Source organism: Suncus etruscus, chromosome 10 (assembly GCF_024139225.1).
Source record: "Suncus etruscus isolate mSunEtr1 chromosome 10, mSunEtr1.pri.cur, whole genome shotgun sequence".
NCBI lineage: Eukaryota > Metazoa > Chordata > Mammalia > Eulipotyphla > Soricidae > Suncus > Suncus etruscus.
The window spans coordinates 50,716,918-50,732,651 of NC_064857.1; the positions used below are offsets into that span (position 1 = coordinate 50,716,918).

Below are 15,734 nucleotides of genomic sequence, written 5' to 3' on the forward strand. Positions count from 1 at the left end.
AGGTAGTTGGTTAAAATCCCAGCGTCCCATATGGTCCCCTGTGCCTGCCAGGAGCTATTTCTGAGCAGACAGCCAGGAGTAACCCTTAACCTCAACTGGGTGTGGCCCAAAAAACCAAAACCTAAACAAACAAACTAAAAAGGAAAACTAAAAAGAACAGAATAAACATGACCAACCCAGGTTCATTCCCCAGCACCTCTTCTAGTCCCAGCAGGAATAATCCTCAAGAACAGTAGGAGGAAACCCTAAGTACGACCAAATGGGGGCTTAACCCCCCAAAAAGGGGATGGGTAGAAGAAGAAATATCACTCTATGTATGATCCATTAACACAACTGCTACTTCTTTTTTTTTTTGGGGGGGGGGGGGGGTTTTGGGCCTCACCCGACGGTGCTCAGGGGTTACTCCTGGCTGTCTGCTCAAAAATAGCTCCTGGCAGGCACAGGGGACCATATGGGACACTGGGATTCGAACCAACCACCTTAGGTCCTGGATCGGCTGCTTGCAAGGCAAACACGGCTGTGCTATCTATCTCTCCCTCCGGGCCCACAACTGCTACTTCTTAGCTTCCATTATTTTGTTACTTAATGTTTAAGTCTTGGCTGAAACAGAATTAAAATCCACCGTATTTATTTATTTATTATTTATTTATTCGTTTGGTTTTTGGACCACACCGGCAGTGCTTGGGGGGTTTGAATTATTCCTTATGAATTGGTGGGGGGGGGTTATATGGGATACTGGGGATCAAACCTGAGTTGGCCATGTTCAAGGCAAAAACCCTACCCATTGTACTATTGCTCTGGTCCTAAATTCTTTTAATATCTCAGGGGAAGGGCTGGGAAGGTGGCGCTAGAGGTAAGGTGTCTGCCTTGCAAGCACTAGCTTAGGACGGACAGTGGTTCGATCTCCCGGCATCCCATATGGTCCCCCCCAAGCCAGGAGTGATTTCTTTTTTTTTTTTTTTTTTTGGTTTTTGGGCCACACCCGGTAACGCTCAGGGGTTACTCCTGGCTATGTGCTCAGAAGTTGCTCCTGGCTTGGGGGACCATATGGGACACCGGGGGATCGAACCGCGGTCCGTCCAAGGTTAGCGCAGGCAAGGCAGGCACTTTACCTTTAGCGCCACCGCCCGGCCCCCCGGGAGTGATTTCTGAGCACATAGCCAGGAGTGACCCCTGAGCGTCAAATGGATGTGGCCCAAAAACAAAACAAAAAAAAAAATCTCAGGGGAAATTAGAATTTACATAATAACCCTGGCTGGGGTCAGAGCAGTAGCACAGAGGTAATTCCTATGTACAAAGTCAAGAGTGATTCCTGAGTAACCCCTGAACACTGAGGGATGTGGTCCAAAAACAAAACAAAAACAAAAATCTCTGACCCACTAAGACTTATGCAAACAATGTAGTGGTAAGTGACTTGTATAGCAGTTAGTCCAATACTGACATATGCTGTAGATTTTCAACTATGGTACACCATTTTTCTATCTTCTAACATAATTAATGTAATTTCTCTGTAATTCCATTTCTTGTTTTAGTTTTTTTCTTTTCTTTTTTGTTTTGTTTTGTTTTTGGGTCACACCCAGCAGTGCTCAGGGGTTACTCCTGGCTCTGCACTCAAAAATCACTCCTGGCGGCAAAGGGGGACCATATGAAATGCCGGGATTATAACTGCTGTTTGTCCTGGATCAGCTGTGTGCAAGGCAAATGCCTCACCACTGTGCTCTCTCTCTGGCCCCACCATATCCTGTTTTAGTTTTCTGGACATAATCAGCAATTCTCAGAACTTACTCCTGGCTCTGTGGTAGTGTTGGTGGAGGTTGTAAAATTTGAAATGAGGATATCTACATGCAAGACAAGCATTCTAGTTCCCAAATTATTTCTCTGCCCCTCATTTTTTTCCTCCCTCCCTCCCTTTCTCCCTCTCTCCTTCTCCCTTCCTCCCGCCCTTCTTTCTTTTTTTGGTTTTTGGGCCATACTGGACAGTGCTCCTGGGTTACCCCTGGCTCTGCACTCAGAAATCACTCCTGTCAGGCTTGGAGGACATATGGGATGCAGAGTATTTAACCCAAGTCTGTTGCCAGTTGTCTGTGTGCAAGGCAAACACCCTACTGCTGTTGTATCACTCCGGCTCCAAGTCCCTCATTTCGTTAGAATTCTTTTTTTTTTTTTTTTTTTGGTTTTTGGGTCACACCCGGCAGTGCTCAGGGGTTACTCCTGGCTGTCCGCTCAGAAATAGCTCCTGGCAGGCACGGGGGACCATATGGGACACAGGGATTCGAACCAACCATCTTAGGTCCTGGATCAGCTGCTTGCAAGGCAAACGCCGCAGTGCTATCTCTCCGGGCCCCATTTCGTTGGAATTCTAATGTACTCCACCATCATTATACTCAACAATTTGAAAGAATAGGACCACAGTGATAGCACAGCAGGTAGGGCATTTGTACATGGCCGATCCCGTTTGATCCCCGGCATCCCATATCGTCCCAAGATTGCCAGGAGTGATTTCTGGTTTTTGGTTGTTTTTTTTTTTTTTTTTTTTTTGGTTTTTGGGCCACACCCGGTAATGCACAGGGGTTACTCCTGGCTATGCGCTCAGAAGTTGCTCCTGGCTTGGGGGACCATATGGGACACCGGGGGATCGAACCGCGGTCCGTCCAAGGATAGCGCAGGCAAGGCAGGCACCTTAACTTTAGCGCCACCGCCTGGCCCCCAGGAGTGATTTCTGAGTGCAGTGCCAGGAGTAACTCCTGTGTGCCACCCATGTGGCCCAGAAACAAACTATTATAAGGGCTGGAGAGATAGCACAGTGGGTAGGGTGTTTGCCTTCCACAAGGCCAACCCAGGTTTGATCCCGGACATCCCACATGGTCCCATCTGCAGCCTCTTAGGAGTTATTTTTGAGCATAGATCCAGGAGCAACACCTGAGCACCATTGGGTGTAGCCCCCCAAAACATAAAACCCCAAACAAAACAAAAGATGGCTATGATAAATAATAAGTGTTAAGTATTCACATTCACCTTTCAATCCTTTTGGCTCTTTCTTTCCTTTTTCTTCCTTGTCCAAGTCATGCCTTTTCTGTATACATTTTTCTTGGGCTTCATTTTTTTTGATGTCTTTCTCCTGAAATATTCATTCATAAGACCCAAAACTGCAACATATCACAAGCTGATGTGCTTCTGCAGTCCCTGGTGCTTCCTACATGCCTTGACATGGGACCCCTGAATGCCAAGTCTGTTATTATATCTGATCCTTCCTCAATTAAGATGAACCCCAGTAGAATGACATACAAAAAAATCAAAGTCAAAACCCAAACCCAGGGACAAGAGCAATAGTATAGAAAAGACAAGCACCAACCTACTGTGGAAGCATATTTTCTAAACTGGTGAATGATGATTAAATATTTTCAACTCATTTCCTTAAGACACATCACCAGGGACTGGATTAAAAAAATATTCTCGGTGAAATTTATTTAGAAAGATATTAGGGGTGAGAAAGACTTCTCCAGAGTAGAAATAAGCAAGTAGAGAAATAGACAAGCAAGGGAGCTAAGTGTTTAATAAAAAACATAGGATTGAAAAGCAAAGTACAGGGGCCCGGAGAGATAGCACAGCGGCGTTTGCCTCGCAAGCAGCCGATCCAGGACCAAAGGTGGTTGGTTCGAATCCCGGTGTCCCATATGGTCCCCCGTGCCTGCCAGGAGCTATTTCTGAGCAGACAGCCAGGAGTAACCCCTGAGCACTGCCGGGTGTGGCCCAAAAACCAAAAAAAAAAGGCAAAGTACAAAACAAAAACAAAACTTTTTAATAGTCCTTGATTGATACCATAATTACTTTCTTAAGATGAATATTTCTATTCTGAACATTTTAAAAAATTTTTGTAATAATGGGCTAACCTATTTATGGGGATATCAGAGATCAAACCCAGATATGCTGTGTGCATGGCATACACTGTGCTATTGTTCCAGCCCCTGTATTTTTAAGAAATAGTATATACAATGCTAGTACATTCCATGGTCCCCATGTTATTATTGGGTAGGGCCAATCTGGGTTTCATCCCCAGCATCCCACATGTCCCCTAAGCAACATCAGGAGTAATTCTTGAGAATAGTTAGGAGTAAAGCCTGAACATTGCCAGGTATTCCCCACTTCCAAAAAAAGGGAGAGGAAAACGGAGTGCGATTCCACTCAGTCAACAGGGCTGGTGGCCTCATGAATGACCCTGGGGACAAGGTTCGACCTGTACAGTCACCATAGCACCCTTTCGGAACCTCCAGGATTGCACTACAAGATGCCTAGAGCAATGGTGGGCAACCTTTTTTTTTCAACTGAGCCAAATCTCGCCAAAACCACAATTGAAATTTATTTTGAGCCCCATATAGGGCATGCACTGACAGAGGCTAGGAGCAGAGTCCTGACTCCTGGAGTGGCCGCCCGGCACACAGAAGAGCTGCATTAAAAAGTGTAAAGAGGGCCCGGAGAGATAGCACTGCGGCGTTTGCCTTGCAAGCAGCCGATCCAGGACCAAAGGTGGTTGTTTCGAATCCCGGTGTCCCATATGGTCCCCCGTGCCTGCCAGGAGCTATTTCTGAGCAGACAGCCAGGAGTAACCCCTGAGCACTGCCAGGTGTGGCCCCCAAACCCCCCCCCCAAAATATAAAGAGCCGTATGTGGCTCGTGAGTCGTGGCTTGCTGACCACTGGCCTAGAGAGACCATGAGGAACCAGGGACCAAACTGTTTATTAGGTCACACCCAGCAGCGCTTAGGTTATACTCCTGGCTCTGCATTCAGAAAATACTTCTGGCAGGCATAGGGGACCATATGGGGATATCAGAGATCAAACCCAGATATGTTGTGTGTTGGCATACACTGTGCTTTTGTTCTCATCCGTTTTCCTCTCCCTTTTTTTGGAAGTGGGGAATACCTGGCATCCTAACTATTCCCAAGAATTACTCCTGATGTTGCTTAGGGGACATGTGGGATGCTGGGGATGAAACCCAGATTGGCTTTACCCATTGTACCATCTCTTTGCCCCCACTCCAAACTGAGGACAGCTGCATGGCACATACCATCTCTGATCCCCAAACAGGATATATTTAGGATAGAACAGTAAGACGAAAAAATAAGTTGATAATGCTTGCCTACTCTATGTGACATACCATCTGAATATTTCAAACCAGAAAGCCTGACTGTTTCCAAATAAAGTTGAAAACGAGCCAGAGCGATAGCACAGCAGTAGGGCGTTTGCCTCGCATGTGGCTGACCCAGGACAGACCTCGGTTTGATACTGGGCGTCCCATATGGTCGCTCAAGCCAGAAGTTATTTCTGAGTGCATACCTAGGAGCAACCCCTGGGTGTGGCCCAAAAACCAAAACAAAAAAAAAGGGGAAAGAAAGTTAAAAGAGAAAGTTGAAAACAAGTGTGAAGACAAAGAAGTTGGGCTTAAAGCTCAATCCCCTTCAGAATTTTTAGCATCTATTACTCCTCTCAATACAGGACACACTGAGCACAATCCTGTTTCAATGTTTCTCTTCAAATGCTAAATTTCTTGGCTACTCCCTAGAGTACTGAAGGGATCTGAATATTTCTGTGTTCTTTTTTTTTTTTTTTTTTTTGGTTTTTGGGCCACACCCTGTGACGCTCAGGGGTTACTCCTGGCTATGCGCTCAGAAGTTGCTCCTGGCTTCTTGGGGGACCATATGGGACGCCTGGGGATCGAACCGCGGTCCGTCCTAGGCTAGCGCAGGCAAGGCAGGCACCTTACCTCCAGCGCCACCGCCCGGCCCCTATTTCTGTGTTCTTTACTGTATTATGATTCTGCCCCCAAGTACTCACCTCCCCTGTAGGGTCTGAGGACTGGAGGATTCTCTCTTCCCCAGCTGGTCTCACACTTTTAGGAGTCTGGGCAGCCACAGGAGCAACCTTATCTCCCTCTGGAATGCCTCTGCCTTTCTCTTGAATCTTCTGCTTCTTCTGTATGTTTCTCTTTTCTAAAACAACACTCTTGTTTTCTTGCTTTTTGTTCTCTTTAAGCTCCTCAGTCTTTCTGGGTTTGGCATTTTTCCTTTTTGCTCTATTATTTAAATCCTCATCAGCACTCAAGGAGATGTACAGCTGTTTTTCAAAAATGTTTTCATGAATTATATCTTTCTCTTTTGCACTTTTTCTACTTTGATCCCTGCTATCCACAGGCAAATCTTCACTGTCCTCCTGAGCAGAGGAATCATTAAGTACACTTGACTCAGAGTCCAAGTGAGAGTCCACACATTTTTCCTTCCGTGTTTTTCTATTTTCTTTGGAAACTTCTTTTACTTTAGTCTTTGAGTCTCTTACTTCACACCTTTTAACATTCTTAACTTCCTTTGTTTCTTTCGTATCATCTTTTTTTTGTTTTTTGGATACCTTTATCTCTTCCCTGACTTCCAAATTTCTTTTTTTTGTCCTTACATCAGAAACAGGACTTTTACAGGGGCTCTCAAGACCTGGTTTAGATTTATCTTTCAATTTTCCAGTCTTTGCTCTTTTCTTCTTCACTTCATTTGGGCTTTTTTCTTCTTTATTCCTTAATTTTTTCTTTTTCTTTTTTGGTGAAGTATCATCTTCTGTCTCACTCTGATCACTATCAGAGTTTATCTCAAAGATGTCATTATTTAAAGAGAGTCTCTAGAAAATATAAAAAAGATATGCATAATGTTTTAAAAGGTTTAAAAAGTAGTTCTAATAAAATATGGTGGAAAGCACCTTTCAACTCATTTTCCTAAATTGAAGTTGTATATTCCTTAAATTTCTCTGATTTATTAACTAGGTCTTGGTATAAGAATCAGTATCAATTTGAAAGACTTGTCATTCACTTTGATCACAATAAAATAATATAAAAAATTTTTTAAAAAGAATGAGTATCAGGCCCGGAGAGATAGCACTGCGGCGTTTGCCTTGCAATCAGCCGATCCAGGACCAAAGGTGGTTGGTTCGAATCCCGGTGTCCCATATGGACCCTCATGCCTGCCAGGAGCTATTTCTGAGCAGACAGCCAGGAGTAACCCGAGTACCGGCGGGTGTGACCCCCCAAAACAAACAAACAAAAAGAATGAGTATCAATTTAATAAAGCAGATAAACATGATGGACAGCAAATGTCAGTGTGGTTAAAGGTACCCAACTGGAATGGAGAGATAGCATGGATATAGGGCATCTACCTTGCAGGTAGAAGGATCTGGTTCAAATCCTGGCATCCATATGGTCCCTCAGCCTGCCAGGAGTGATTTCTGAGCATAGGGCCAAGAATAACAACCTCTGAGCTCTGCCGGGTGTGACCCAAAAACCAAAAAAAAAGGTACCCAACTAAAAAAGGAACAATTACAATCCTGTGTGTGGAAGCTAATGCATAATTTAAACTTTAAAATGTTTAAAAACATCATTTAAAATATTTGTCTTGACTCTTTATTTGTAGCCGGAGGGGTTGGGCCACAGCCAGCGATGCTCAGGGATTACTCCAGTCTCTGCACTCAGGAATCACTCGGGGTGGGCTCAGGGGACCATGCCAGGGAATGAACCCAGTAAGGCCACATGCAAGGTCCAATTAGCTGTGCAATCATTCCAGCCCTGTCCTGACTCTTACTGGCTATAAAAATAGTTACTGGGGCTGGAGAGATAGCATAGCGGTAGGGCGTTTGCCTTGCATGCTGAAGGATGGTGGTTCGAATCCCGGCATCCCATATGGTCCCCCGAGCCTGCCTGGGGCAATTTCTGAGCATCGAGCAAGGAGTAGCCCCTGAGCGCTGCTGGGTGTGACCCAAAACCCAAAATAAATAAATAAATAAATAACAGTAGTTATAAAATTATTTTTTTCCAAAGGAGGAAATTTTTGTTTGTTTTTGGGTCGCATCCAGCACCGCTCAGGGCTTACTCCTTGATCTGCACTCAGAAATTGCTCCTTGCAGGCTTGGGGGACCATATGGGATGCTGGGAATTGAACCCAGGTCTGTCCTGAGTCAGCCCTGTGTAAGACAAACACCCTACCACTGTACTGTCTCTCCAGCTCCCGAACAATGAATATTTTTATTTTTTTGGGTTTTTGGATCACACCTGCCAGAGCTCAGGGGTTACTCCTGGCTCTATGTTCAGAAATCGCTCCTGACAGGCTTAGAGGACCATATGGGATGCTGGGGCTCGAATCACCATCCTTCTGCATGCAAGGCAAACATCCTACCTTCATGCTATCTCTTCAGCCCCTCAAACAAGGAATTTTTAATCTAAAATTTTGTTGTTGTTGTTGTTGTTGTTGTTTGGGGGCCATATCTGGCAGCACTCAGTGGTTATTTCTAACTCTAGACTCTGGAATCATTTTTGGCAGGTTTGGGAACCGTATGGATGACAGGTACCAAGTCCAGATGCGTTGTGTAAGGCAAGTAAGTGTGTTGTGTAAGGCAAGTAAGTGCCTTACCCACCATACTCAGGTACCACCATACTCCCAAATAAACGTCTGGCACACTGGATTTCAAAATGTCCTCAGATTTATCAATATATTTCAATTATATATAAAATGAACAGGAGTGCACACAAGTCTTACTTTAATAACTTGTACTATATAGTCTATGGATAGATTCTATAGTTATCTATATAGTTCATATGGAAAAATATTTTCCTATTTTTCTTGGGGGAGGGGGGAACACTCAGGGTTTATTCCCAGCTCTGTGCTTAAGAATCACTCATAGCTGGGCTATGGAGTGCTAGGGATTAAACCTGGGTCAGCTATATGCAAGATAAGCACCCTACCCACTATACCACCTGGCCCCATATTTTCCTACTTAAAAAAAATTATAATTACTCATGTATAGCCCAAAACAAAGTAAAGTCTTTTCTCAATGACTCAGAAAAATTATTAAAACAAATCAGCTTCCTTACAGTAAAATCTCCCTGAATTGCTACTTTAAAAAAATGTAGTCCAGTGTAGAAATGGAGGCAAAACCAAATAAATATCTGCGGGATCAGAGAGGTAGTACCAGTGGGTAGGGCATTTCCCCTACCCCTAGATCCGGCTAACCTTGCTTCGATCCCCAGCACCGCATATGGTCTCCAAGCTCACCAGGAGTGATCCCTGGAATAAGCCCCAAGCACTATCAGGTGTGCCATCCCACTAAAAAAATCCACTGAAAACAAAAGATAAAGCAAACTAGGACAATAAAACAAAAACAGATTGGGGCTGGAGTACAGAGTCTATCACTGAAGTGATAGTGTTTGCTGTTATGTGCCCTACCCTGGTGCCACATATAAGCCTCTAAACACCATCTGGTGTCCCCCCAAAAGAAAGCCCAAGAGGAACCGGAGAGATTGCACGAAGCCAAACCCAGGCAAACCCAGTTCAATTCCTGGCATCCCACAAGCCTGCCAGGAGCGACTTCTGAGTGCAGAACCAGGAGGAACACCTGAGCACCGCTGGGTGTGATCCCTCTTCCCCCCAAAAAAGAAAAGCCCAAGAGACAGCATTCACAATAAAAAAAGTTGCAAAGTACCCCAAGGAGCCAAACATATGCAGGTAGAGATAAATTACTAAGAGCCCTTAACATTAGAGCAGTATGACTCTCACCAAAGAAAGGAAATGCAAGTGGAAATGGAAAGGGAAACCGTTATATGGAACCTGGAGGTCCACAGAGAAATAGTACATCAAGTAGGGCTTTTGCCTTAAACACGGCCAAACGGGGTTCAATCCCCCGAAGTCCATATGGTCCTTTGAGACTACCAGGAGTAATCCCTGAGTGCAGAGCCAGGAATAACCAAAGCAAGAAACCGAGTGCAGAGCCAGGAGCACCTCAAATGTGGCCCCTAAACAACAAAAAGTCAACATCTGAGGATTTACATAGCTGTTAGGTGCAAGTGTAGGGCTCTGTATTATTGTTTTCGATCACTGAACTTAATTGGTTCCCAAACAACTTTCCCAGCTAATTTTCTGTGCTCCTACTGGGTTGTTGGCTCTGTGATGTTTGGACATGTTGTACAGTTTATGTGGCTGTGAGCGTCAGGACTTTGGAGCTGGGATAGCTGCCATCATCTTTCCAAGATCAGTCTTTTTTTTTTTTTTTTTTGGTTTTGGGGACACACCTGGTGGCATTCACGGATTACTCCTGGCTCTGTTCCCAGGAATCACTCCTGGCAGGCTCAGGGAACCATAAGGGATGCTGGGGATCCAATACAGGTCCATTCTTGGGTCAGCGGCATGGCATGTAAGGCAAATGCCCTACTGCTGTGATATTGCTCAGGCTCCCCAAGATCAATCTTATGAAGTTGGGCCTCTTTTCTCCAGCTGCAGCAAGGGCCAAATGCGGATGGGTGGAACAGGCCTTTGGCAAGGCAGGAACTCAGTCAGCTCCAATTTCTTAAAGAACCCAGAGATTTATCCAGGTCATCTGTGTGCAAAGTAAGTGCCAGCTTCAAGGTTTTGTTGTATTTTGTTTGTTTTTTGGGTCATACCTAGTGGTGTTCAGAAACCACTTCTGGTGGGGTAAGGTGGACAATAAAGGATGCCAGAAACCAAACATGGATTGGTTATCCATGTAAAGCTAAGTGCACGATCGCTTATATTATCTCTCCATCCTTCCTACTTTGTTTCAAGTTAGCTACAAGAAATGTCGTAAGTCTTTAGAACTTACCTTAATCAGAAAACAATGAAGGGGTTGGAGCTGCCTCAGATGCAGCTGACCTGACTGGAAACTGGCACTTCATATGATCTCCCGGGCTCACCAGGAGTAATTCTGGAGTCCAGAGCCAGGGTTACTCCTGGGCACCACTGGGTATGGACCCAAAACACACAAACAAAAGGACCTGAGAGAAAATACTAGAAGTACCATTGCTTTGCGTATGGCTGTGAAGGCAATAATCATGATACAAATCTAGGTACCACATATGAAACTAAAGCATGGCCAGGGGTCACGGAGCAGACAGGGTACAGCCCAACCCATACCTGCAGCCCATATCAAACTGGCTAGTCACAAAGTTCTGATGAAAAAAGCACATTCCTAAGACCTTAAAGATCATGACACTTCTCCCTGTATCTTATCCCTGACACATGATCCCCCAAGCATTAAACCAGGGGTAACCCTCTACATTGCCAGTGTACCTACATCCCCACAAACCTCCCACCAAAACCCCCAAATAACAGACAAATTTTATTTGGGTGGTTCTTTTTGAGATACATAGGAGAGAGTGTAAACATACTGGAAAGTAAGGAATCAACTTTTGAGGAGGGTTAATAATAGTCATGTTTTGAGTTTTGTTTGTTTGTTTGTTTGTGCCATATCCAGCAGCTCTCAGGGATTACTTCTTGGCTCTTCCCTCAGGAATAACTCCTGATGTGCGCAGAGGACAATACGGGTTACCGGGTATCAAACCTGGGTTGACTGCTTGCAAGGCCCTACCCACTGTGCTGTAGATTCGGCCCTCTAATGTTTATAATGTTTGTGGGGTTTTTTTTTTTTTTTGGTTTTTGGGTCACACCCGGCGGTGCTCAGGGGTTACTCCTGGCTGTCTGCTCAGAAATAGCTCCTGGCAGGCACGAGGGACCATGTGGGACACCGGGATTCGAACCAACCACCTTTTGGTCCTGGATCGGCTGCTTGCAAGGCAAACACCGCTGTGCTATCTCTCCAGGCCCAATGTTTGTGTTTTAACAATTTCATTTTATCTATTATCTTTTGAGATGTCTCACTTTATCATATAATTATAATTTGTGCTGTGTTCATGTTGGGACTTTCCAAGCAAGACTCAGGTAGCTTAGAGTCACGTGACATTTGGGCCTGATAATGCAGAGCGATGCTCGAGCAGCTAGGGAAATGATATAGCAGTTGAGATGCTTACCAACCTGGTAAGATCACTAGCACCACATATGGTTGCACAAGTACAATCAGAGGTCTAACATGGGGACACACACAATTTTATCAGACTGTGTAATTTTGTTATAAAGTAATATAAAAACTGCTGAGAAAAAGTCTTTATAGTAGAGACATATTTACCAAAACATTAAAAGTGGTTTTTTTTTTTTTGTTTTTCTTGGGCCACACCCGCTTGATACTCAGGGGTTACTCCTGGCTAAGTGCTCAGTAATTGCCCCTGGCTTGGGGGTACCATATGGGACGCTGGGGGAGCGAACCTCAGTCCTTTCTTGGCTAGCGCTTGCATGACAGACACCTTACCTCTAGCGCCACTTCGCCGGCCCCTTAAAAGATTTTTAAAAATTTAAAAGGCTTGGGGGGGCGGGAACCAGAGATATAGCATGGAGGTAAGGTGTTTGTCTCTCATGCAGAAGGTCAGTGGTTCGAATTCTGGCATCCCATATGGTCCCCTGAGCCTACCACAAGCAATTTCTGAGTGTAGAGCCAGGAGTAACCCCTGAGCACTGCCGGATGTGACCCCAAAACCAAAAACCAAAAAAAAAAAAAAAAAAGGGCTTGGGGGCCAGAGCGATAGCACATTGGTAAGGCATTTTGCCTTGCATGTGGCCAACACAGGACAGACCCTGTTTCAAATCCCGACATGGCAAATGGTCCCCCGAGCCTGCCACGAGCAACTTCTGAGCACAGAACCAGGAGTAACTCCTGAGCACTGTTGGGTGTGACCCAAAACAAACAAGCAAATAAACCAGGGGTCTCAAACTCAATTTACCTGGGGGCCGTAGGAGGCAAAGTCGGGATGATCCTTGAGTGCAAAGTCAGTAGTAAGCCTTGAATATAGGGGGGTGTGACCCAAACAACTAAAATAAAACAAAAAAGATTCCTCTAGGGCAGGGCCACAAAACGTTGTACGAAGGGCCATTTGTGGCCCGCCAAGAGTTTGAGACCCCTGAAATAAACCCAAAAAAACCTTTTAAGCTTAATACATTAATATCTGCATGTATACTAATGGTTCACTCCTGAATGTGGCTGAATTAACACTAACTGCAGCATAAATGTGTTGAGAATATCTCAGGGTATAGAAAGATAGCATAGGAGCAGAAGGCATTTATTTTGCATGTCACTGCTTACCAGGGACTATTTCCAATCCCCAGCATCATGTATGATTCCAAAACATTGACTCCTGAGCATAGCCAGAGCACACTGCCTGGTATAGTCCGCCATCACCACCCTGCCTGCGCGCGCACGCACGTGCACACACACACACACACACACACACACACACACACGTGTGCCCCTGGGGGGAAAAATAATAAAGAATATGTCTCAAACACATCAGTCAATAAAGCAGCATTCTCATCAATCATTTTTGCTTTTTTTCTTTTTTTTTAGCATGGCAGTATTAAGGGATCTTTCCTGGCTTGGTGCTCAAGGGACCATGAAGTGCTAGGAATTAAAACTGTGGGCTTCCTACATGGAAAGCATCAGCTCCAGTTGTTTGAGTCATATGCCAGGTCCAATAGTTTTTGGGTTTTTTTTTTTTTTTTTTTGGTTTTCAGGTCACACCCGGCAGTGCTCAGAAATCACTCCTGGCAGGCTCAGGGGACCATAGGGGATACCAGGATTTGAACCACCATCCTTCTGCATGCAAGGCAAACACCCTACCTCCATGCTATCTCTCCGGCCCCAAGGTCCAATAGTTTTAAAACAAAAGAACAGAACACTAAGTACAACCAGAGGTTTATAAAGTGAAAAGAACACAATGAAGACTTCTTGGGAGAAGGTTCAACAACAGCTAACAAAGTAAAGTGGAAAATAGTCAAGCTTTCAATCCAAAACTCTTAATTTTTAATATGAACCATTCGGTAAAGGTGTATTTGAAGGAGAACCGAGAATGAGGGAGAAACATTCTTTTTTTTTTTTTTTCCACTGTGTGACCCGCTTCAGTGCACAAAGCCCACTGATAGAGCCAGGCAATGGTTCGGGGCCACAGCTTGCTATGGCATGGAACACTATGAGAGGCCCAGGGGGACGGACCTGCCATAAATCCAAACCCATGCAAAGAGAAACATTCTTTCTAGTAAAGTGTTACTACTACAGCAAAAGAATTTGGGCCTGACAAGGAAGTGTTTCATCTTAATTTCATCTTAATTCATTTTGAAAGATTCATCTTAAAATTTTTATTTATTTTTATTTAATCACTATAAAATCACAGTTATTCATTATTGCATTTCAGGAGTACAATGTTTCAGCACCAATCCTTTCAACAATGTCCATATCCCTCCACCAAGGCCTCCCTGGCCTCCCATCTAATACCAGTCTGCCTCTAAGGTACTTTATAAAAAAAAAATTTTATAAAAAAAAAATTTTTTTTGTACTGTTTGCAGAACTGTTGCTGATAGGGTTTCATATGTAGCTCTTTAATACCTTTCAGCACTGTCTCCTCCTCCCAGCTGAATGCTTCCCTCCACCACAGTCCTTGCCCCTTCCTGTCCTTATATTCCCCAGTCCCAAGTGGCAGGTTTCCTACTGAAGACCAGTTCTCACGTTCTTTGCTTCCACTGTTTTTGGTCATTCGTTACTGAATTCATTCTGTAAAGAATTTAATTTTTTTCTGAGTATTTTGCTTATTAGTAAATTAAAAAGCATCATTTATTAAAGATACTAGAATTACAACATAAAATTTAAAAACCAGGTAATTCCTCTCTTATATCGAGAAGCTATCCATTTAACATCAAACTAAAGCCCAAACTAAAAGGCGACCTATTAGGATAGGTAAGAGAACAGTTGGCAATATCTTTACTTGCTGGTGAAAGTAAAATCAGTTACTGAGTTTACTCATCAATACTGATTTCAGACCATTGAAGTGTTGGCATGTGCATACATTCAACATTGCTACTATCACTAACAACTATTATACATAGTCAATCGAAACAGCCTTTACATTGGTAAGGTAATTTAAAATTTATCCATCTGGCCCCAATCCCCAACCCCCACCTCCCAATGCTGGGAATAGAGAGAATGCAAGCTGTTATGCATGTGAGTGAGGTATGTGCCTTGCCACAGAATGACCTTCCATAACAACAATAACAGTTGTGTGTTTTTTTAGTGGGGAGGATTGGTAACACCAGTCAGGGCTTACTCCTGGCTCTGCTCTCTGGGATCATCCAGGTAGAGTTCAGGGGACCATATGTGTGCCAGGTACTGAACTGGATTTGTGTGTTTGCAATGCAAGCGCTGTAACTCCTGTTCTCTCTCCCCAACTAGGAAAGCAATATATTTCTGTTAAATTAAAGAATAGAAATTTATTTTTGATGAGAAACGTTCACTTTTTGAATGTAAAAAATAATAAAATTATATAGTTCTAAATTCAAGATCTGCCAATAACCTAACATATGATTAATGAAAAATGGCAAAATCAAGCATTATGAATCAAGAGTTTGTTCAATTTATAAATAAAATTCAAAGAACAGTCCATGAAAAATAAACAGAAATTTTTAGACAAGTCAACTCAGTTATTTGTGAAAGAAAATCAAAGCAAAAACAATGGACACACTATCCCATTATAATTTTTTCCCAAAATACTGATGATGGGCTAGAGAGTTTTCAGAGGACTCAGTCCATGTCCTACAAGCAGGAGGTTGGTTCAATCTCAGACACATGAGCCTCCTACACTCCTGGGACAAGCCACTGAGCACTGATGCATGCACGTGGGCTCCCAAAGCAACAAAAACAAAGTATTGATAAAAGTTTGATTTATCTGAGTGCCTTTGATCTCTTTTATTTCAAATGGCAAAAACACTAAAACTGGGCCCGGAGAGATAGCAGAGTGGTGTTTGCCTTGCAAGCAGCCGATCC

At 43.8% G+C, this 15,734-nt stretch overlaps 1 protein-coding gene and 1 non-coding gene across 2 annotated transcripts in view; both read right to left on the reverse strand.

The window, feature by feature from the left end:
• Positions 1-15,734, reverse strand: part of MPHOSPH8 (M-phase phosphoprotein 8) — a 52,455-nt gene that overhangs the window by 24,052 nt on the left and 12,669 nt on the right. Inside the window, exons 3-4 of the mRNA XM_049781638.1 lie at positions 5,832-6,659; positions 3,016-3,118 (exon numbers count right to left, since the gene is read on the reverse strand). Coding sequence (XP_049637595.1) covers positions 3,016-3,118; positions 5,832-6,659 — 931 coding nt within the window. The remainder of the gene's footprint in view (positions 1-3,015; positions 3,119-5,831; positions 6,660-15,734) is intronic.
• On the reverse strand, positions 13,804-13,936 carry LOC126021051 (small nucleolar RNA SNORA42/SNORA80 family). Its single transcript, XR_007499667.1, has one exon. It is a non-coding gene; the product is annotated as a small nucleolar RNA SNORA42/SNORA80 family (small nucleolar RNA).